The sequence below is a fragment of the Saprolegnia parasitica genome (genome assembly GCF_000151545.1).
Source record: "Saprolegnia parasitica CBS 223.65 unplaced genomic scaffold supercont2.27, whole genome shotgun sequence".
Classification (NCBI taxonomy): domain Eukaryota; phylum Oomycota; class Saprolegniomycetes; order Saprolegniales; family Saprolegniaceae; genus Saprolegnia; species Saprolegnia parasitica.
The window spans coordinates 8845-30097 of NW_012156421.1; the positions used below are offsets into that span (position 1 = coordinate 8845).

The window sequence follows — 21253 nt, forward strand, 5'->3', positions numbered from 1 at the left end:
GGTGGACCACCAGGAATGCCACCAAGAGGACCACCACCTGGCGGCCCGCCAGGAGGACCACCAAGAGGACCCCCACCGGCGGCCCGACCAGGGTGGTCCACCTAGAGGTCCTCCACCAGGAGGTCCACCAGGAGGACCACCGCGAGGCCCTCCTCCAGGCGGTCCACCAGGAGGACCACCTCGAGGCCCTCCGCCAGGCGCCATGCCCGGTGGACCACCACGGGGCCCACCGCCAGGAGGTCCGCCACCAGGAGGCCCACCTGGAATTCCGCAACAAGGAGGACCACCTGGGGGCCCTCCGCCAGGTAGTGATTCAGCAACATTGCATACCACTTGCTGTTGGAATCCACGACACGCTGTAGGCATGCCCATGATGGGTCGACCGCCACCACCTGGTACATGCTTTGTACAAGTACTAAGTCATTAACAGTGTCCTGACGTAGGAGCACCTCCAGGAGGTATACCACGAGGTGCATAATCCCGTTGGATGTCGTGAAAAACGTCTCGAACTTCCATACGTAGGGCCTCCGCCTGGAGGACCACCAGGAATGCCGCCCCGAGGTCCACCAGGCATGCCACCGCGAGGTCCACCAGGCATGCCACCGCGAGGTCCACCAGGCATGCCACCAGGCATGCCACCAGGCATGCCACCCCGAGGTCCCCCCGGCATGCCGCCACGAGGTCCCCCCGGTGTGTTGCAATATCTTTACAGTGGGGATGCATGGTTTTGTCAAACATAGGGGCACCGCCGGGTATGATGCCTCGAGGCCCACCAGGTAGCGTACGATCCAGGCAAGAACGCGTTTTGGATCGACTGATGTAGGAATGCCACCGGGCATGATGCCGCGCGGTCCACCAGGTAGGCACTAGAGCCCACTTTCCCTGCACTCTCTTACCTCAACATGCATTAGGAGGTCCACCAGGTTCGATGCATGAGTAGTTTATCGTGACTTACTCTTTTCGATACAAGGCATGCCAGGCCGTGGTCCGCCTCGCGGTCCACCAGGTTGCCACGTCATCTTGTCGTCGCTTCAGCGCTCACGACCATGTTTCTCTAGGTCCTCCCGGCATGCGACCCCCAGGCATGCCAGGAATGCCACCGGGGCCTGGTATTTCGTCTTTCGAAAGGCGAACGCGGTGTATGAAAGCATCGTAGGAGGTCCACCTGGTGCCGTGCCTCGCTTTGGGAAGCTCTCGGTGAAGCTGTTAAAGGGCCTCGAGCTCATGAGCCTTGGGGCGCTTCAAACTGCGGACCCGTACGCCAAACTCACGATCGGAACCCAGAGCTTCCAGACCAAGGCATTTATATTGTATTTCAAGTCACGCTGCTAACGTGCGTCTGCCTGTAGGTCCACGAGAAGGGAGGAAAGAACCCGACGTGGAACGAGTCGTTCGAGTTTAGCATCTCGACCGAGAAGGAGCTCATCATCGAGCTCTTCGATAAAGAGCAGAACGGCAACGACCGCTTCATGGGCAAAACTACAGTCCGCAACGGCATCGCTGAACCCAAGTACTCAACCGACATGTTTAGGTGGACTTGATTCCGTGGATTGCCAAAGGCAGCTTCGAAGGCGACATTGACGTCAAGGACAACGACCAAGATGCGGGCAAGGTGTCTCTCGTCGTACAATTCACAAAACCGGTGGTCGGTCCGCCCGGTACGAGGCATAGACATCGGCCTTGCATACGCTTACGCTATGAACCACGCAGGCGCGATGCGCACGCCACCGCAGATGGGTGTCATGACGCCCCCGGTAGCTGGCGCGCCCCCAGCCGCCCCCGCTGAGCCCCCGCGTGATCCCAACGGCAAATTTAGCGACAGCGAGATCCTCGAGGTACCGGACAGTTCTTTGCGTCAATGTATCAAGTCTACGTAGGCCTTTCGCGCGTTCGATTTGGACCACAACAACTATGTGGGTGCTGCCGAGATCCGACACGTGCTCATCAACATTGGCGAGTCGCCCACGGACGAAGAGGTCGATGAAATGATTCGCATGGTCGACCTCGACGGGGATGGCCAAGTGTCGTTTGACGAATTTTACAAGATGGTGACGGGCGGGAAAGAGCCGCCATCGGGTCTCTTTGTGGCAGCCGGCGACGGGGAAGTCGCTGCGATCGGTATCGCACATGACGACGACGTGCTGCTGGCTTACTTGAATGTTTAGCAACGGGTGCGGGCGCAGCGTCTTCGATCCAGTTGCGCAACGAGCGCAAGAACATTCTCGAAGAGTTCGCGCAGGACAACAATATCAAGCCCGAGTCGGTCAAGAAGGCCTACAAGCGGTTCCAAGCCACCGACAAGGACGGGTCGGGGCAGATTGACTACACAGAGTTCTGCGAAATCATGCTTGTGGACCCGTCGCCGCAGTGCGAGAAGCTCTTCCAGCTCTTTGACAACGACAAGGTTGGCCGCATCGACGTGCGCGAGGTACACATGCAGTGGTTCGAAACGGTGTGGACGGATTGTCTTGTAGTTTATGATCAGTCTCTCCAACTTCACGGGCGCCGAGAAGGAGGAGAAGCTCAAATTTGCCTTTATGATCTTTGACGAAGATGGCAACGGCGTCTTGACCAAGCACGAGCTCATGCGCATCTTGAAGGCGAATCACATGGCTTCCAACGAGTCCGAGGTACACACAATCGTGCAATCGGATGTGACATCGTCGGGGTAGGTCGCACGAAAAGCAGACACAATCATGTCCCAAGGCGATAAGGACGGCGACGGCGTTATTTCATTCGACGAATTCGCCCTCGTGAGCAAGAAGTTTCCCAACATTCTCTTCCCCGCCTACACCCTCACGCAGCAAGCTGTATAAAACTCTCGCGCCAACACAACTACTTCTAACTAGCCACGTCCTCGTAAGCAACGAAATGAACAATCCCGTCATTTATGGTTCCCAAATTTGCCCACGACTCACTTGAATCATGCTTGAGGCATGCCCCATCCCATGTACAGTATGTTGACCGCAATCGTGCACGTCATTGGCTCTATTTGTTGTGAATTTCAACCAATCCTGTGCGAGCTCGATTGCATCGCCTTGGGCGAGGCTGAGAGATCGACCAAATTGCGTTTCAAAATGGAACCGCTCAAACTTGGCACATCGATAAAGGGCACTTTGGATAGCACAAAATGCTATGCCACGTCGAAGTGCGAGCTGTACCGCAAGCATTAAGGGCCAAAGCATTAATAGTGGCACATGCCACATTTAGATTCGCCACGTGTTTATTTCAGGTATATCCGGCAATACGTGGCGTTTGCCACTAGTAAGATTATGGCCCATACCGCTTGCTGTAAAGCTCGCGCGTCAACGTGGCATAGCATTTCGTGCTCTCCAAAGAGTCCTTTATCGATGTGCCAAGTTTGAGCGATTCCATTTTGAAACGCAATTTGGTCGATTTCTCGGCCTCGCATGAGCCTCGCACAAGGCGATGAAATGGTGCTCGCACAGGATTGGTTGAAATTCACAAAAAAAAGAAGCCAACAAAACGTCTTGATCCCGAATGTCCGGTTACCGCATTTCACTATCCGTAGCAGGCGCGAGATGATTGTTGGTTTGGACGCGCGGGATGTTGCTCCTACGAAGATACGCCGGCCGCGCCGCGCCGCGCTGGCCGACGTCTGTGCTTGGCGCGATGCCGCTTCCGAGCGCCTTGAGCTTTCGGTCGTTTAGCGCCTCGGGCGATGACAGCGAACTTGTGCGCCTCAGCAAGCTCATGTCGATGAAAGGTGCAAACTTGCTATTCTCACAAACGGCCCATCCCATGCCTTTAACGCTAGGCATTTGCTCACGCCGCGAAGCCGACAACTACATTCAGAGCGGCAACGTTCGCGTCAATGGCGAGATTGTGCGTCGTGGTCTGTATCCTATCGAGACTAATCCGGGTGTAGATTTCGGAACTCGGCTCTAAAGTCCACCCGACGAGCCAAATTGAACTCAGCCGCGACGCCAACACGCACCGAAAGAGCAAGGTCACTGTGATCCTCAACAAACCACTCAACCTCGTATCGTCGCAACCCGAAAACGGCCACGCGCCGGCGATCAAGCTTTTGTCCCCCGAGAACGAGTTCAAGGAGCTCAGCGTCCAGCAGCCCTTCCTTCTCGATGGTCCGATGAAGATGAACGTCGAGCGTTTTGGGCCCTTGGCGCTCCCCAAGATGGCAGTGTGTGGCCGCCTCGATGTCAACTCGACCGGTCTCCTCATCTTCACGCAAGACGGCACGCTCGCCAAGTCGATTCTGGACCCGGAGGGCGGCGTCGAGAAGGAGTACCTCGTCCGCGTCAACCTGAATTTGGACGAGACGGACCGCGCGACGCAAGTCAAGGTGCAGAAGTTGCGCGACGGCATCTACATTGAAGGCGTCCTCTTCAGCGCCAAGAAGGTCGAGATCATCAACGAAAACCAGCTGCGCGTGATTCTCACCGAAGGCAAGCACCGCCAAATTCGACGCATGTGCGAGCAGGTTGGCCTCAAGGTCGTCGCGCTCAAGCGCGTGCGCATCGGCAACATCAAGCTGCGGACGCTCCCGGTCGGCAAGTGGCGGTACCTCCAGTCCTTTGACAAGCTGTAATCGAACTGTGTGCTGTATTTGGGCTCGCTGCTTACGCATCGTCAAAGTACGCATCTTGCGCGTCCCGCGTCAGCGCCGTAAAGTCGTCGTACGCGATGCTGCCATCAACCTCGTCGTACTTGGTGAAGCCCACGTCGAGACCTTGGAGGAACCGCTGGCACATGACGTCGATCAGCTGCTGCCGGCGATCCGCAACACTGAGCATCTCGTCCATCTCGTCGTTGTCGTCGCCGTGTGGATCTGCCTCCGCGCCGTCCATTGACTCGTCTTGCGCTTCATCGTCACTGTCCGAGTCAAACTCTTCTTCAAAAGTTGGATGCTTGTCCATCGTCGGCTCTTTGGCGGGCGCCGGGCGATGCTGCCGCATGACCCTACGCACCACCATGGTAAGGCGACCTGTTTAAATCCATGTTGTGTACCCCCACGTGCTTTCTTCCTCTTCCTTCCTTGCCTCGAGCGCTTGCTTGTCCATTGACGCCATCAAGAACGTCGAGAGCGACTAGCCTCGCATGAGCACCTTTGTTTCGTCGATGGCAGCTGCGTACCGCTGGCTCGGCCCGCGCCGAAGTGTTGGGCGGGATGTACCGACCGAGGTGGAAGTGAAACAAGCTCGGGCTGCGCCGCTCCATGTTCTCGTCCGAAAAGTAGTCGGACGTCCGCAGCAGCTCTTGGAGCTTGCAGTACCGGCGGTTCTTTATCCTAGCGTCAAGGCCGCCGGGCGCAAGCCGTCGCTGGAAGTCGCGCGCGGTCGTCGCCGGCTCGCGGATCGTTGGAGCGGCCTCCAGCGTTCGCATGTAGGCGTCCAGCGGGTCTTCTTCGTTGTCGTCCTCCATGCCCATCGAGGTGAGGCCGTCCATGAGCAGATCGGCCATTTGCTCGGACGATGCGAAAATGCAGCCTTGGTGTCCGGATAAAATACATGTATCCGGATGATGCATTCCGATAACCGCGACCAAGTGCAATTTTGGAGGGAACGTGACATGATGCTGCATGCGACCGTCGCCCGCGCGCTCGACGCCTTCGCCACGCAGATGCGGTGCCCGATCTGCCTCGAGGCGCTCGAACGGCCTTTCTCACTCCCATGCAACCACTGCTTCTGCGAGGCCTGCATCAACACGGCGCTAAGCTTTGCGACCACGTGCCCTGTCTGCAAGGCAGCCGTGCGGAAGCGGACGCTGCGTCACGATGGCTCGGTGCAGCGGATCCAAGACGCGCTGCAGAAGCTCATGGCCATGCGCCCAGTGGTCGAGGCGCCGCCGCCGGCGGCGACCATGCCCACGAGTATCTGCATCGATCTCTGCAGCGAAGAGTCGGACGAGCAGTCCAACTCGATCACGCAGGCGACGCAAATCGACGCACCACCCATTGTACCTGTCGCCGCGCCCGAGGCGGAGATGCACGAGATCCTGCCGCCTGCGACGCCCCCGCGAACACAAGTCTTTGCCGGCGGCCAGGTCGTCGAGGTCAGCGCGCGCACGTGGCCGGGCATCAACAAGCTCGGTGGCACGGCGTGGATCGTCCGCCGCAACGACGGTACCCCTCGATTCCACCAACGCAGCTATCGGTTTCATGATACGTGTAGATGGTACGTACAACGTCAAGTACGTTTTGGGGGGCCGCGAAGGGCGTGTGGATCCGGCCTACATTCGAAGTGCCGGCACGAGCAACGACAACAACAACAACAGCGATGACGCAAATCCCTCCCCCGCCACGTCGTCGGCACGAGCGACATTATCTCGGAAGCGCCTGTCGCCAGCGATCGAGAGCCCTCCACCGGTGCCACTGAAAAAGAAAAAGGCCGCCCAGAGTACTATCCGCGAAGCGCTCGTGTTTCTCTGTTCAGGCCTCAACCACGATGAGAAGACGCTTGTCGAGTCGTGTGCGCAGCTTTTGGGCGCGACGACCGTGCACGAGTGGACCGAGTCGGTCACGCACGTCATAGTCAAGTGCCAGCACGCGGCGCCGATGCGCCAGAAGCTCCAGCTCTCCGATAAAGTCAAGCGTTGGGTCAAGATCCGGTCCATCAAGTACCTCAAAGCCGTCGTGTCGGGTCGCTGGATCGTCAGCGATGCATGGATTCTAGGTGCCACTGCGTTTTCGTCTGCGTCTCGGCTCACGCTCTACGGTAGCGTGCGTCAAAGCTAAAGCACTCGTGAGCGAAGAGTCGTACGAAGTGCAGGGGCTGCTCAAGGTGCAGCACGTGCCCGAGATTGCCAAGAAGGCGCGCCTCCTCCGCCAAGCCAACCTAGCGACGGTACTTTATCGCTCAAGTGGCATCGCAGAGGTAATTGAGAGTGTGATAGGCAACCTGCTTGCCGAGTGCCGTCGGTACGCGCCTCTTTGCCTCCCTCGTTTGCGTCGTGTACGGCAATTTTGCCTCGCCGCTGCCCCCGAAGCATGAGATTGGGTCCCTCGTTCGACTCGGCGACGGTACTGTCGTTGCCAGCCTCGACGAGCTCGTGCGCACAGCGGCGCAGACCTCGAGCCGGACGTGCGTCGTGATAGTGGAGGCCATGGACGTCGTGCTGCCGCTCCCGACGACGGCGGCGGGCCTCACCATTTACGCGGTCGGGTACGAGTGGGTCCTCGACTCGGTCAGCGAGTGCGCGCTCAAGCCCCTTGCCCACTTGCTCCAAACCTAGTGTCTTGTATAAATTGTATCAACTTGATACAGTGTCGAAAGGATTCCGTTTTGAACCATTGCCGAGATATGTGGAGTTACACGTACAACGGACGCTGCAGCGCGTTCGGTGACGCCCAGCGCGTCCTCTTCTCGGCGGCGAGCAACGACAGTGGCAAGCGCACACTCGCAATAGCGCTCGAGAGAGGCACACGGGGTATCTATATCGGTGACCCCGACGACGCTCCCCAGCTCGCCAAAGGTTCTCACGCTTAATCGGTACGAGCTTACGAAGAAGGTTCTAGTCAAAAAAGCCATTCAAGACGCGGTCGCAAAGACGATATTGCGACGAGACCAACTTCGCATTGTGTGCGAGTGCAGCTACTTGTGGAGCCCGACAGCACTTCGGACCAAGGTGGTCGACCTCGTCGCCAAGCTTGACGTCGCGTACGTGGATGGTCTCTTGCTGCCAGCGAGCTTGCTGCCGCCGTTCGAGACGGTACTGAGCATTCATACTATGCATGCGAGAGAGGGAGTGAGCGGCGTGTAGCAACTCTGCGTCGATGAACTCGTGCACGCATGGCGCCAACTGGTCGAGATGCGCAACGAAGGGCTTGTGAAGCGCATTGGCGTCACCGACTTTCCCGTCGTTTTCCTCGAAGTGCTTTTCGAGCGCTTCCCGAACGACCGCGCCGAGATACTCTGCTTGAGCGTGCACCCGCTGCAGCCGCAGCGCCACGCCATTCGATTCGCCCACGCAAAACAAATGGACGTGCTGGCTCGATGCCCCATTGCGCTGCCCGACACGGTGCCGTTTGCGGATCGCGAGCGCTGGCTGCAGCTCGCGGCATCCATCGCGGTGGCCCACCATACACTTCATTTCAAGTACACGCTGCCGTCCGAGACGGTGCAAGCCGACACGGCGGTGGCCGTCTTGCCGCCCCCCGTCGACGCCAGCGTGGCGATGCTACCCCTCAAGGTATGTGATTTTCAAACGACGGTTCAGAGAGGAGGATGCAATAGACGCCGACCCAAGTGGCTATCAAGTGGCTTCTTCAGCGAGGCCTCGTGATCGCGCCAATCGTCGACGGCGACGAGCCGTACTCGGACGAAAACGTCGCCGATGTCTTCTGCCTCACGCACCCGTTCGTGCACGATGTGGCCAGCGCCGCCCCGTCCAAGCCGTTCCAGTTCATTCTCTCGAAAGCTGAGATGCTCGCCATCGGTGCGCTTGGCGCCTATCACTAAGCGGCTCTGACCCACCACTCAAGCTGGTACTAGTAGCTTGAACACCTCAATTGACATGTTGACATCTCTGCGATGATGACGACCACGACGGGTTCGTTCGGCCATTTGTGGATGCCGCCGCACCCTCGCCCTAAACTTCCATATGACCGCAGCCATGGCACGATGCCACCGAAATGACCATGAGGAGGGACCACCGAGCATGGTTGATGGTCGGGGTGCATGCATTAGTTATGGCATCTCATTCGACGCATCTTGGCTTTGCAGGTCATGTGATCTCACGCGAATAAATGATAGTTCTATGCTCCATATCCTCGTTGGTGGCGCCATCATCCGTTTCGCTGATCCCGAAATACCCGCACAGTAGACAGAGCAGCATGCCCGAGACACCCGTGACGGTGCGCATGCGGAAGAGCATCAACGAAGCGTACCCTGCGCCGTCGCCGCGCACGCGGCCCCACAGCCGCAACTCGTGCTCGCAGGTGACAATTCCCGAGATCGAAACGGACGCGACCGGCGACATGCTGACCGAAGACCTCGCGCGGCTCTACTCGCTCGAGAGGAACGAGCTGCGCTTTGGCGACACGATCGAGCTCCACGCCATGTCGGCCTTTGAGTCTGCAACCAAAGACGCGCCGATCGGCTTTATGCGCTGGTCGCCGTCCTCGGACGCCAAGCACATGCAGAATGTCCTCGTCGTGCCACCGATCGACCCAGCGCTCTTCTCTGTCGCTCGCTTCGTCATGTACAACCACAATTCAGATATGGGATGGTCGTTGATGGCGTGCTAGAATGCCGACGCGCGACGACGTCAAGAGCAAGCTCCACAAGACCACGCTGCGCTACGACGCTGAATTTGTACTCGAACTTTCGCCGCAAACCGCCGCCGAGTGCACCAACACCCGGCCCCCGAAAGCCAAGTACTCGCTCAGCAACAAGACTCCGTCGACAAACGACTACATTTCGGCGCAGCCGCGCCAGGTCAAGGTTGCGGACGAGACGCACATTGGCAGCAAAGGCGAGTTGCACGTGGTCTTGCGCAAAGCGAGTGGCATGGCCGACATGGTACGATATGCAGTACTATTCTAGTGACGGTAGACCAACAGACTATTCGATTAGCCCGTCCAAGACGGGGACATGCAAGTGACATTGCACGTGACCAACTCGAACCGCAATCGGACGAGTCTCAACAACAACGTGGTGCAATTTGCCCTCGACACAGGAACGTCCGGCGCGTACTTGTGCTGCGACCGCAAGAAAAGCGTCTTTGGCTTTGCAAATTCCCGGCCCAGTACCAAACCAATTCTCTTTCGACTCGCCAAGGTCAAGACATTTTCCTAACTTTTTACTGCTTTTTACCAATACTTGTATATTTTTTCGATTTTTACGCGTTAAGTTGGACCTTGCACTTTGCGAAATGAAAGATTTCTCGGCCGTCCTGGACCGCTTCAAGACGGGCGGCGGTAGCTCGCCGCCTAAACTGCCGGCGCCGCTGCGCAGCGCGCACGAAACACCTTCGTTCTTTGGCCTCTTGACACCTGTTGTCTCGCCACCCAAGCAAGCGGCGCCGTCGTCGTCGCCATCGGCCTTTGATGCCGAGTACGTGGGCTTCCACCGGGAGCGCTGGCTGCAGCAGTCGGGCGCCGCCGCCAAGGCCGCGTCGTTCCCGTCGTCGCACTATGCCAACTTGCACCACCACTCGTATGCGTCCAAGACCAAGGACGTCAACGTGCAGCAAATCGACCGCGACATTGAGCGGACGATGCTGTACGACACGGCGTCGGTAGAGCAGCGGCGCCTCGGGCTCGCGACCGCGTCGTGCCGGCCAGCCAACGTGCCGATGCTCCGGCGTGTGCTCGTCGCTGCGTCGTGGCACTTGACGACAGTGGGCTACTGCCAGAGTATGGACATTCTCTGCGCGTTCCTCCTCCAATACCTCGACGAAGAAGACGCGTTCTGGATGCTCGTGACGCTCGTCGACGACATCCTGCCAGGGTACTATACGCCGACGCTCGATGGCATTCAAGTCGACCAGCGCGTCTTCCAGGAGCTCGTGCATGAGTACCTCCCCGAGCTGAGCGCGGTACGACCCCGTGCCTTGCTCGTGTCCATGGTGATACTATGACCATGTGTAGCACTTGGAGTCGCAGCATGCAGGCGTCTCGCTGCTCTGCTTCCATTGGTTTCTCTGCTTGTACGTCAACGTGCTTCCAACGCACGTGACGGAGCTCGTCTGGAGCTGCCTCTTTGAGTGGGGCCCTCGCGCGCTCTTTGAGATGGGCTTGCGCATCCTGACGATTGGTGATACCTTTACAACAACATGAAATGCTGCAACTTGAATGGTGGTCGTAGCCGAGGCCGACCTGCTCGCCTGCGACAACTCGGTCGAGCTCCTCGAAACGCTACAGGACGTGGCGGTGCAGATCAACAGCAGTATCGTGCTGCCCGTCTACGAAGGCGTCCTTCTCAAGCGCGACGGCAAAGAGGGTCTCTCCATGTCGCCGATACCGTCGCCGTCGCCGCTCGCGCGGCTGCAAAAGCACGCCACATGGACTGTCCGGAAGGCGTTTGAGTTTCATATTTCGGCGCCGTTTGTGGCGGCGCTGCGGTCGCACTACGCAATGGCGCATCGTCATCGTGACGAGGTCGTGCCGCCCGAGCCATCGAGCTTCGCGGGCCTTCCGCTGGCCCCCGAGACACCGCAGTGGCCAACGCCAGCGTCAGCCAAGTTTCAAGCGGTGCGTGCGAGCGTCGCATCGTTTACGCGTGTTGCCGCCGACGTCGCGCCGTCACCGTCCGTTCTTTGCAGCCCGCGCCATCAAGTTGTCAAGCCGACACGGAGCCAGTACGAGCTGAGCTTGCCGCGCGCGCTGCGGTCGACGTCGCCACCGAATCATCACCGGCTCGGATCTCGCGCGCACTCGCTGCCTGAGCGACACCCTGTGCGCAACGAAGCTGGCTTTGGGCTTAACGACCTCAAGGCGCTCCATGGTAGCATTCTGGACCGTCTTCTCGACGATCAAAAGAACCGGTAGGGCTTTCTTCGTGGACGTAGATGGGAAAGGCGGTGCATAGGTGGCGCTGGGAGCGGCAGAATGCCAAGAACGAGTGGGTCGGGTACTCGGCGCTCAGCGGCGCGATCCTCGAGGGCTCCCAGAAGGGAAATGTGTCGCACGTGACCTTGTGCGAAGACCGCATCGATACGTACGGTAGCTTTTCGCTGCCCGAAGCCACCCAAGTGCTTGTCGACCTCCACCAAATGGTCGAGCAGTGCGAAGTGTCGGGAAGGGTCTCCAAAGTGCGGCGCGTGCGCGGACTCGAAGACACGAGTGTCTACGACGTGCCGCTGGACGTGCAAACGATCCAGCGGGTGTGGGGCCACTGCGCGAGCCACGTGCAGCAGGTTCGTCGCCCGTGTGATGCGCTGTGAGGATGCCATGGGACCTTGGTAGGCGTGGGAACCGACGGCCGTGCGCGATATGCTAATGGCCCTCATGCAGCCCAACGACACGATCCTGCTCCGCGACATTGGTATTGGACTCGCGATTGCGTGCACGGGGCCACCCAAAGACCGCCTCGAGTTTGTCTTGGGGCTCTTTGACTGCTTTCCAACGCATGACGAGTCGGCCGTCATCGAGGTCGTCGGCGCGTTGTATCAATGTTTCAATGTTTCACCGATGGAGTAGAACGACGTGCTGCATGCGGTTTTGCGTACGATCTATGGCTTTTGCTACGACGCCAACGTCCACGAGAGGTCGTTCCGATTCTTTTGCTTTGTACTGACGTTTGTGACGCGCACGTCAGTACGTCCATCGCTTGTAGCATCTCAGTGTACGATGCCTGCCTCGCATAGCTCACCTATCGCAGCGTCGTCGAGCTCGTCCTGCTGCACTTTCAACACGTCTTTACGCAGCACTAGCCACTACACTCCGCCCTTTTCAGTCTATGATGTTCTCTTTGCATGTCTTTTACGAGGCCAATCGAGTACTGCGTAAGAGAGCACCCACGGCGGACGACGTTCCGAGCCCTTACGTCTCGACTTGCAAATCAAAAAAAGTTGATATCGGGGCAGGAACGTACGACTGCCCTTATGTTAGCTGCTAGCTAGACGTCTGTGGGCACCTGGCACACAAGGGCGCTGTCCCATAGGGTGCCAATCGGCTCCAAGGTCTCGTTTGACGCCTTGAGCGTCACGCGACGAAGCGACCGCCGGACGCACGCCAGCACATTGTTGGTGTGGAGCTCGACGATCCAGACGCGGCGATGGCGCACATTTTGCAGCGTGGCGTCGACACTGTGCAGGGACAGATGGGCCTTGTCAATGACAATAACGTCCATCTTGTCTTCCAGGGCACGAACGAGCGTCTTGGTACAAAAGGCGTCGGGGTCGTCGCCTTGGACCTCGTCAAACACGAGGCTGTTGCGCTCGGCGTAGTAGCCTTCGCTCGTGCACACGACGCTCGAGAGTCCTCGGCGGTCGCAGTCGCTTTGCAGGTGACGCGCCAGCGTCGACTTGCCAGCGCCCGGGACTCCGCGGAGCAGGACGGCGTCACCCGGTTGCAGCACCACATGGAGCGTCGTGGGAATGTCGGGGTTTAAAATCGAATACAGGCTCGGGTGGGACCCGTCGATCGCGCGCGCCGAGCCACGAATGGTGCAGAGTTCGAGGCGACTGACCGGCTGCACTCCGATCGGCGAATGCGTGTACGCTCCGTAGAGCGCGGGGTCGATGGAAGCGTGCGATGGGACCTTGCACAGCGTGACATGCGGGATGTACGGCGCGTGGTTCCCAGCAAGATCGAGGCCGGCCGCGCGCAGCTCGCTCTGTAAATTCTCGACGAGGAACTCGAGGGCGTGGCATCGCGTTAGCGTCGCGATCAAAACGCGGTGGTCAAAGTGCGAGACGCCGTTCAGCGAGACAGTTTTACTCGGCGGAAAGAGTGCGGAAAGAAGATGCTGGGCCCGCCGCAAGACCGCTTGGGCGCGCCAGAGGTCGTGCAGCGTATGCAGTCGCAGCACGAGCAGCGTACAGTGCAGCTTGGGCGGCGAAATCATGCCATGCGCGAGCCGGGCATCCTTGCGCTGGATTGCATCCTGAATCGACTCGCAGCGCGCAATTGTTGACGGCTCGGTGATGCGGAAGCACAGAAAGGCGTTGGGGCCGGTCGTCGGCCGTGCTCGCGCGCTACGCTTGCCGCCGCGTCCGCTCGCATAGGTACTCGTTGGGCCAGCGTCAGCACCATTCCGGTCTTGGCCTCCGTAGAGAAGCGCAGCGCGCGGGTTCATGCCCAGCGGTGGACCACGAGGAGGAGGCTGGTTCGGCCACATTGCGCGAGTCCACCACGAGAGCCTAACTCGAGAGTGATGGTCTCCTTTTCACGGCTACCTACACTGGCTTTCATAGACGACAATGAGGCCGTATAGCCGACACTGGTATTTATAACCGACTTGGGCATTTGTAACCGACAATGTGTAACTGGTAGTGACACGAATATGCTGCGGAAGTACGCGATCTTTGAGGCCATTCGGTCCGGCGACCTGCGCCTCGTCCGCGCCGAGCTCGCGGCGACGCCGGCTTGCGTATATGAAAACTCAATTACGGTACTAGCCGCTACCGCGGATGCGATGCACGCGACGCTGTAGGGGGCGCTGCCGTACGAGGTGGCGGTGGACTGTCATCGCTGGGACATGGTTGTGGCGCTACTGCAGCACGACCCAGGCCAGCTCGCAAGTACCAAGGTACCGCGTGACGTATGACAGAGAAAAGAGTGCACTTTTACGCAGAGCCCATGCCTCCTCGTCGCCGCCATCACGCAGAACGTACCCGAGTCGCTGATGATTGAAGTCATTCTCGCCGCGCCAGAGCGCATTTGCCAGCCGATTGTATCGTCGTTCCTCGTACGCACCTCGTATGGTATTGCGGCGGCTAAGACGTGATTGGTGCAGAAGCAAACCGAGTACCCGATCCATGCGGTCATTGCCGCCGGCCTCTCGGACGCAATCAACGTCATCTTACGCCACTGCCCGCACCAGCTCTCCATCTGCGACGATGACGGCAACTCGCTCGCGCATTTGATATGTCAATCGACATCCTTGTCACCGTCCGTGTTGGCCACGCTCGCTGAGCTCCAGCCACGGTTGCTGCAGGCACTGACGACCAATGACGACGAGCAGACGCCGCTGCACTGCGCGATTGAGAGCCGATGCGCGACACCGACCATGCTGGCTTCGTTTCAAGCTGCAGACACTGGTGCAAAGCACGCGTCGATCTGCTTGGTGCGGGACCGGCAAGGCTATCTTCCATTGCACGTTGCAATGGCCGAGCGCCAATGGACCATGATGGCGGCACTCGCGACCTGGTGCCCCGAGACGGTGTCCGAGCCCGACCCGGTCGGAGACTTACCTATCCACGTTGCCGCCGCGTACCGCCAATGGGACCTCGTCGAGATGCTCGTGCAATTGGCGCCGGCCACGGTACAATCGACTGTCGATTTATTCTCGTGTGTGTGAGAAGTGCTGCCTAGGCGTCGCGACGGGACCGCCTCGGTCGGTCACTTCTCGCCGTCGCCCTTGGGGGGCAAGCGTGGCACTGCGCCAAGATTCTCGTCGGGCTCGAGTTAAACCCGCTCCCGACCTACGACGTCGATGTCGTCCTCCAGTTTCAGCAGTGGGATTTGGCAGCGATGCTCTTGTACGCGATGCAAGATCCTTTGGCGGATCCGCAGCACACACTGTACCTCTGCTGCAAGTACGGCGCGCCGTCGTACATTCTGGGGGCCGTAGCACCGACCATCGCAATGATCGAAACCATCAAGCCGCTCGACGTTGCGCTCAAGCACAAGCATTGGGAGACGTCCGCGTGCATCTTGTCGTTGCACACGGGAAGCGCGCGCATCAAGAACGCGACGCGTCTCTTGCCCCTGCAAGTCGCAGTCGCCCAAGAGGCGCCAGCGTGGCTGCTGCAGCGACTCGCGTCGGCCTATCCCAGCGCCGCGCTCTGCGTCGATGCCCGAGGGAACCCGCTCGTGCACGTCATGAGTGTACGCCAGCGATGGGCCTGCGTCAGTGCGCTACTGGAGGCATCGCCACGCGTGGCCGACACCCGCGATGCCCTCGGGTTCTCGCTGCTCGAGTGCTTGGTAGAACGGTATGCGTCTCTTGCTACACACTTGATACAAACTTGATACGGTGGCATCGTGCTGTAGCGTGGCGCCAGCGTCCGTGGTACTCTGTGCGCTTGTCGCGTCGCCATTCACGTGCTCGAGAAACGGAATATGGTGCTTGGCGTCTGTTTTGCAGCATTATGCACTCGCGCTGACGGGCCACGACCTCGACACCCTCGCAGCGACCGTGGCCAGTCGGTCGTTCCGAGACAGCGCCGGCAATGCGGCGCTGCACGTGGCCGTGCTCTCCGGCAACGTGCTTTTTTGCAAATCCCTGCTTCGACATGCCAACAACATCTTCCTTCGCAACGCCGACGGGCACTCGCCGCACGCGCTCGCGATGCAGTCGTCGAGTCTCGAGCTCCGGCGACTCTTCGAGCCCCTCGATGGCTCGGCCGGAGGTCTTCCAAACGAGTGGTTGGCGTCCAACGACTGCGATGGAAAGACGCCGCTCGACCACGCGATCGCGTCCGGCTCGCTGCGCGTCGTGCAGTGGATGCTGCAGCAAGGCGCAGTTGCATCGACGCCCATCGAACGGCTGCTGTCGCCGCACTCGGGTGTGCCGCTGCCAACACAAGCGGCGATTCGCACCGAGCTCAGCGCTGCGCAGCACAGTCGCCTCGTGCTACATACGAGGTACCTCGTCGAGGCCAGGCAGACCGAAAACGACCCGGACGATGCCGCAATGGTGGCGCACGCGCTCGACCTCCTCTCTGGCACGTACGTGCAACTCCGGGGATATCAAGCGGCCGATATGTGCCAAGCCGACTGTGCGCACATTCAAAGTGTCCAGCGGCAGTCGCAGCGCATCCTCGGCGTGCTCGATGCCTTTAGCGACAAGGGCGTGTACTATGCAGTTCTTGCACATGGCGTAGCGCCGCTGCGCCCGCTTGCAGCACGCTCGAGTGCCCAGCGACACCACATTGCGTCGTCGCTCGCGCAGGCCATCTACGATCTGCACGTCAAAGCCAAATGCGTCGCGTTGGCTCTGGTAGCATGAATCGCACCTCATTTTTAGAGTCCAAAATGACTGTTTGTAGACCGCCGAGAGCTTTCTCGAGACCGGCAACTGCGAGTACCAGCTCACGGACGCTCTTGCATGCATCCCCATAAACGCCTCAGTCGCCAACCCACAGCTAATGGCCCTCTACGCCGCGACGTCAAAGCGAAAGTATATGAGTCCCCGCCTCGCCCGTCAACTGCTTCCGGGTGCGGTCATTGCCTTGGTTCATGCCTCGTCACGGCGTGTTTTAGTACCCACCACCGATAGCACGGATGACGCGATGGTTGTCACGCCGTCCGACAACCTATGGAGCCTCGGTGTCATCCTGTGCGTCAACGATCAAAGTGCAATCTCATGCTTGATAGGTTCGAGCTCTGGAGTGACACGCCATGGCTCGAGGACCTCGATGCCAATCTCTTCTCGGCACTGCATGCGATTGCGCGCCAAGCCGACGATGACGCGATCGAAACTAAAATCGTCGCTCGCGGCCTCTCGACGGCGATGAACCACGTGTTGCTGCAACTGCTGCTTCCATCGACGCCAGACGACATGACACGCATCATTGTCCGCCAAACAATCATCGATGGCAGCACCTCACGCGACCGTAGCACTTGGAGTACTTTGCCCCGGCGCAACATGCATCGGCACCACCGAGTGAGCTCGCCAAGGACCCTACGGACGCGATGACGACGACGACGATGCTGCAGCGCTACGAAATCGTCGCTCTCGCCCTCGAGTCGCACCGCCAGCAGTTTTCCAGAGCCTTGCAGCAGCAAGAAGACCATGCCAAGGTCGTCGCCAAGACGGAGCGGAAGCTCCAGCAGCTCACACTGGACCTCGCGGCGGCCATGGAGCGCAAAGCCGACGCCGTGTCGGCCAAGCTCAGCGCGATGGAGTCGACGCTGGCACAGCAGCGTACCGCGGCGCCAGAGCCCATCGTACCTACCGCGAGCCAGCCAGACACTGCCGGCGACGGGACAACATCGTCCAAAACCAGTGGCAACGACACCAACACCCCAACATCCGTGAGCACCGAAGAGCGAGTTACATTGGGCAGCGCGTGCGCAAGGCATTTGAGGACGGCAACGTGTACCATGGATCCGTGCGCGGCCCTTGCACCACCTCCTCCACCACGCTCACATTCCAAGTGTAGGTTTGCCAGCTGCGGTTTGCAGGACCACCAAGCCGGCAGAGTGCGCTTTGGACGATTGAGTACGACGACGGCGACAGCGAAGACGTCGCGGCTGAGGAGCTCGAGAGCCTTCTGCTCGCGCCTTTGTCGCTTCCGGTTCTCATTCCGCGCAAGAAGCCACGTCTGCGCGGCCACTTTGCCAAGGTCGCGCCGTCCATTGGTCAGCTCGTGTGGCTTCTCGACCATAAAAAGCTGGTGGGTAGCCCATGTCGAGACGACCGACGAACCGCTTCTAGGTGGCGACGGGCGTTGTGTGCACCCCGCCTACCGCCTTGCAAGACGCCGAGTCGCCCAACTGCGTTGTCCTCGCAGTTCGAAAGTACTTCGCAGGTGCTCTCGCGACAGGCGGCAATGGACTTATGCTTTTTAGGCACACCGACGTCGGTGCGGTCCCAATTCCAATCGCTGCAAGGCAAGACGTACATAGTCTGGCGCATTCCGCACTGCTTTCTGCCGAGCGAGTCTTCTTACATTTCCTGAAACATGTACTTGGTCTCGGTCGGCGTTGCGACTTGATCGACGGTCGCGCGATTCGGCGGCGGCGGTGGTGTCTTGGTCGCGAGCGGCGGCGCCGTCCCGACCATCGACTTGGCATTCTCGTCGTCGGCGTCGTCGCCTTCCTTGTACCGGTGCAGACTGCGCTCGACAAACGGCGACGTCGTGCTAAACTTGTCGGCGACCCAGATCCGGAGCACTTCGAGACACGCGTTGTGTGCGCCCTCGCCCTTGTTGTGCAGATTCTTTTCCAGATCCGGGTTGAGTTCGAGCTCCCACTCGGTGCGCACTTCAATGTCCATGCGATCGCTCACCACCTACATGCACGACATCATGCTACGACCCGAGACGACACTGCATCGCACCATCATGAGAAGTGGCACAAACTGCTTGCGCACTTCGCGACGAATGGCCGGCACTTCGATCGCGCGCGCGCGCAGGTCTTTCGTCGACCGCCCTTGTACAATGTCGGCGAGCCAGTTGACAACAAACGAGAATTTGCGCAAACTCGAGCGGCAAATCTCAAACCGAAGCAGCTCGAGGAGCTCGGCCTCCTGCTTGAGGCGCGGACAGCGCTGGAGCACGAGCTCCTGAACGCGGCCAAACATCTCGTCCGTGTTTTCAAGGCCGTGGGCGCCAAAGGCGTAGCAGTTCTCGCACAAGTCGTAGCTACCACAAACGCATGATGCGTACAAGGCCTTTCTCAGAGACGTACCCTTCGCATGTTGCGCAGCGGAACCGGTTGCCAATGATGGGCGTCACCGAACACACGGCACAGCGCGAGCCTTGGTGCACGAATTTCTTCTCAAAGTGCTTGGTGACCGTCTTCTTGGCCGCGGCAGCCGCCATCGAACCAAGTCCGAGGATCGTCTTGGAAAGCCCGCCCCGGCGCGACGACCCGGTACCGTCGTCTGCGCCCAAGAACGAGTTGGAGAGAAGGCCACCGCGGCGCTCGTCGCCTGTAAACGACGCATTCGAAGTTCGCCGGTTGGACGCCGTCATGCTCATGGCATTGACTACATATCAAAAGGATGAGCGCCTCTACGAAGAAGCGGGAGCATACGGTCCAGCTCGAGGTCTTCTTCATCGTTGCCGTCGGGGCGCGAGATGAACCGGGCGCGGTCTGGGTGCAGGTACCGCGCCGTGTGGAGCACGAGTTTGTTGGGCACGTCGTCGGGCCGCGGGCCCAGGAACAAGTGCGCCGCGAGCTCCGAGTGCTGCGTGACGGCGGCGACGTACTCTTCTTCGCGCGGCTCGATCACGAGTTTGAGGTCGGTCACCATCATGACGCGCTGCATCTGATAGTACGCGACCTTGAAGTGGTGCTTGCCCTTGAGGAGCGGCAGGATAAACTCCGTCATGCCGGTCGCGACCTCGGCCGGGACGTTCTGCATGACCATATTCGTCTCCGAGACCACTTTGTCCTATGGCCTACTGTCGCCACGACCATCCATGCGGATGCCGTCTACCTGCGGGTACTTGGCGGGGTTGCCGTCGATGAGCTGGCGCAAAATGCGCCCGACGCCTTCGCGGTGCGCAAAGGGCACCTTCTCGATGAAACCCGTGAGCATGTACGGCTCGTACGTCTTGGTGTAGGGCGAGATGACGTCGGTATGGAGCTGCCACTTGTACTTGGCCTAGTAAGATGGCACATTGAACACGACTTGGTCGATAGATACCGAGACGGTACCGCGTCTTCTTCGTCGTCGTGGAAAAAGGCGGGCGCCGGCATCGGCGGCGGCGTCGACGGCGGTGTGTTGGCAATCGAGTCGGTGCTCGCGCGAATGTCCATCTGCAGCATTGCCATGATAGACCACGCTGTGCGATGCGAGGATCATGTACCTTGAGCTGGAGTGCTTGCAGCTGCGACTCCATCTTGGAGACTTCTTCCTGCTTTTCCTTGAGGCGACTGAGCTGCATCTCTTGCTCCGTCTGCAACGTGGTCTCGAGACCAGTGATGCGCTCCTTCTGGATCTTGATCTCTTCGTCCCGCATCCTACGCAGACATGGACGCTGAGACACAGTGCAATGCGTCGTATGTACTTGATCTCTTGGTCCTTGCGATCCAAGTCCTTGACAAGCAGACCGTTTTCGTTGCGGAGCGCGTTGACTTCGGCTTGCTGGCAGTTGCCGCTGCATGTTGCCTTGGGCGCCTCGGCCGCCTTGTCGGACTTGACGCTGCTGCGCGAGTTGCGCAGGCCATCCGATTCGCTCGAGCTGCTCGAGCGACCTGCGCCAGCCAGCGCCGAGTTGAGCGAGTCGAGGTTGCGCCGGCGGTTCTTCTTGTTGCTGGCCTCGAGGGCCGTGACGAGGCCGCGCAGCGCCTCGCTCTCTTCGGTCTTGAACGTAATTTCTTGCTGTAGGAACCCAATCTGCTTTGTGGCCGCGTCGAGCTTGGCCGTCTCAACGCTCAAAAGCTCGTTCTCGCGGAAAACGTAGTCGAACTTCTTCTTCCACTCTTGTGCTTCCTTCTTGACCTTGACGTACTCGGACTCGAGGAAGCTCATCTCGCGGATCTTGCCGGCCAGCGACTCCTGGAGAATGCGATTCTGCTCGAGCGCGTTCTGCTTGCGCGCGTAGACCTCTTCGTTGCTGTGGAGGCTCTGGCGGACGCCCAGCGACATGCCATGGCGGTCGTCCTCCATCCTGCGCCCGACAAATCCGTCAATGAATTTCTGGCACGAAGTCTTTTTATCCGGATGGTTCGGTCTTCGAACGTTCGGAAGGGGCAAGACGGCGAGGATGGGCACGCGGCCGATCCCGACGCATGCTAGCCCTCGATCGCATGCGACCGCTCAACGCAGCTGCGCGAACCCATCGTCTCAATACAGGTACGCATCGCTCGTGGCCTACACAAGGCGCGACTCGGACGCTGGAACGCGCTCTTGCAGAGGAGCGGGGCCGTCGTGACAAGAGGCTTCTTGGTCTTCGCGGGCAGCTCGACCGTTCTCAGGCCTGCATTCTC

General features: G+C 59.6%; 10 protein-coding genes across 10 annotated transcripts in view; 7 read left to right on the forward strand and 3 right to left on the reverse strand.

Moving 5' to 3' along the window:
- Nucleotides 1-2816, forward strand: part of SPRG_20359 (hypothetical protein) — a gene marked incomplete at both ends in the record, with an annotated part of 3416 nt that extends 600 nt beyond the window's left edge. The window contains 12 exons of the mRNA XM_012346205.1: nt 106-305; nt 444-470; nt 523-609; nt 941-1006; nt 1059-1109; nt 1350-1484; nt 1532-1658; nt 1711-1835; nt 1878-2118; nt 2166-2428; nt 2475-2630; nt 2673-2816. Coding sequence (XP_012201595.1) covers nt 106-305; nt 444-470; nt 523-609; nt 941-1006; nt 1059-1109; nt 1350-1484; nt 1532-1658; nt 1711-1835; nt 1878-2118; nt 2166-2428; nt 2475-2630; nt 2673-2816 — 1622 coding nt within the window. The remainder of the gene's footprint in view (nt 1-105; nt 306-443; nt 471-522; nt 610-940; nt 1007-1058; nt 1110-1349; nt 1485-1531; nt 1659-1710; nt 1836-1877; nt 2119-2165; nt 2429-2474; nt 2631-2672) is intronic.
- A 743-nt stretch (nt 2817-3559) lies between these two features.
- SPRG_07294 (hypothetical protein) lies at nt 3560-4570 on the forward strand (the record flags this gene model as incomplete). Its single annotated transcript, XM_012346086.1, has 3 exons — nt 3560-3727; nt 3779-3846; nt 3890-4570. Exons 1-3 carry the CDS (start codon nt 3568-3570, stop codon nt 4568-4570), a joined length of 909 nt encoding a protein of 302 aa, XP_012201476.1. The 5' UTR covers nt 3560-3567.
- Nucleotides 4571-4601: 31 nt separating this feature from the next.
- SPRG_07295 (hypothetical protein) lies at nt 4602-5442 on the reverse strand (the record flags this gene model as incomplete). Its single annotated transcript, XM_012346087.1, has 3 exons — nt 4602-4941; nt 4990-5069; nt 5116-5442. The coding sequence occupies 3 exons, from the start codon at nt 5440-5442 to the stop codon at nt 4602-4604; spliced, it is 747 nt and encodes a 248-aa protein (XP_012201477.1).
- Nucleotides 5443-5525: 83 nt separating this feature from the next.
- SPRG_07296 (hypothetical protein) lies at nt 5526-7212 on the forward strand (the record flags this gene model as incomplete). The annotated part of the gene is made up of 4 exons (XM_012346088.1): nt 5526-6103; nt 6153-6653; nt 6700-6824; nt 6874-7212. Exons 1-4 carry the CDS (start codon nt 5551-5553, stop codon nt 7210-7212), a joined length of 1518 nt encoding a protein of 505 aa, XP_012201478.1. The 5' UTR covers nt 5526-5550.
- Nucleotides 7213-7281: 69 nt separating this feature from the next.
- Nucleotides 7282-8438, forward strand: SPRG_07297 (hypothetical protein; the record flags this gene model as incomplete). Its single annotated transcript, XM_012346089.1, has 4 exons — nt 7282-7452; nt 7496-7689; nt 7741-8169; nt 8214-8438. The coding sequence occupies exons 3-4, from the start codon at nt 7789-7791 to the stop codon at nt 8436-8438; spliced, it is 606 nt and encodes a 201-aa protein (XP_012201479.1). The 5' UTR covers nt 7282-7452; nt 7496-7689; nt 7741-7788.
- Nucleotides 8439-8806: 368 nt separating this feature from the next.
- On the forward strand, nt 8807-9798 carry SPRG_07298 (hypothetical protein). The gene is made up of 3 exons (XM_012346090.1): nt 8807-9180; nt 9227-9500; nt 9555-9798. The coding sequence occupies exons 1-3, from the start codon at nt 8813-8815 to the stop codon at nt 9774-9776; spliced, it is 864 nt and encodes a 287-aa protein (XP_012201480.1). The 5' UTR covers nt 8807-8812; the 3' UTR covers nt 9777-9798.
- Nucleotides 9799-9830: 32 nt separating this feature from the next.
- SPRG_07299 (hypothetical protein) lies at nt 9831-12121 on the forward strand (the record flags this gene model as incomplete). The annotated part of the gene is made up of 5 exons (XM_012346091.1): nt 9831-10518; nt 10571-10736; nt 10788-11466; nt 11511-11838; nt 11888-12121. The coding sequence occupies exons 1-5, from the start codon at nt 9853-9855 to the stop codon at nt 12119-12121; spliced, it is 2073 nt and encodes a 690-aa protein (XP_012201481.1). The 5' UTR covers nt 9831-9852.
- A 385-nt stretch (nt 12122-12506) lies between these two features.
- SPRG_07300 (hypothetical protein) lies at nt 12507-13768 on the reverse strand. The gene has a single exon (XM_012346092.1). It carries the CDS (start codon nt 13761-13763, stop codon nt 12540-12542), a length of 1224 nt encoding a protein of 407 aa, XP_012201482.1. The 5' UTR covers nt 13764-13768; the 3' UTR covers nt 12507-12539.
- A 982-nt stretch (nt 13769-14750) lies between these two features.
- Nucleotides 14751-18029, forward strand: SPRG_07301 (hypothetical protein; the record flags this gene model as incomplete). Its single annotated transcript, XM_012346093.1, has 10 exons — nt 14751-14909; nt 14960-15574; nt 15735-16589; nt 16639-16807; nt 16853-16928; nt 16967-17165; nt 17210-17539; nt 17599-17703; nt 17755-17937; nt 17997-18029. 10 exons carry the CDS (start codon nt 14751-14753, stop codon nt 18027-18029), a joined length of 2724 nt encoding a protein of 907 aa, XP_012201483.1.
- A 231-nt stretch (nt 18030-18260) lies between these two features.
- SPRG_07302 (hypothetical protein) lies at nt 18261-20978 on the reverse strand (the record flags this gene model as incomplete). The annotated part of the gene is made up of 8 exons (XM_012346094.1): nt 20332-20978; nt 20131-20284; nt 19979-20080; nt 19758-19925; nt 19352-19712; nt 19004-19304; nt 18654-18957; nt 18261-18605 (listed from the first exon to the last, which is right to left on the reverse strand). Exons 1-8 carry the CDS (start codon nt 20931-20933, stop codon nt 18261-18263), a joined length of 2337 nt encoding a protein of 778 aa, XP_012201484.1. The 5' UTR covers nt 20934-20978.
- Between the last annotated feature and the right edge of the window lie 275 nt (nt 20979-21253).

What these genes read in the sequence shown, in the direction of transcription:
- SPRG_07300 (XM_012346092.1), bottom strand. Translation starts at nt 13,763, where the DNA reads ATGTGGCCGAACCAGCCTCCTCCTCGTGGTCCACCGCTGGGCATGAAC.
- SPRG_07298 (XM_012346090.1), top strand. Translation starts at nt 8,813, where the DNA reads ATGCCCGAGACACCCGTGACGGTGCGCATGCGGAAGAGCATCAACGAA. An exon ending in TCTGTCGCTCGCTTCGTCAT is followed by an intron (nt 9,181 to 9,226) that starts GTACAACCACAA and finishes ATGGCGTGCTAG; the next exon opens with AATGCCGACGCGCGACGACG. An exon ending in CGAGTGGCATGGCCGACATG is followed by an intron (nt 9,501 to 9,554) that starts GTACGATATGCA and finishes CTATTCGATTAG; the next exon opens with CCCGTCCAAGACGGGGACAT.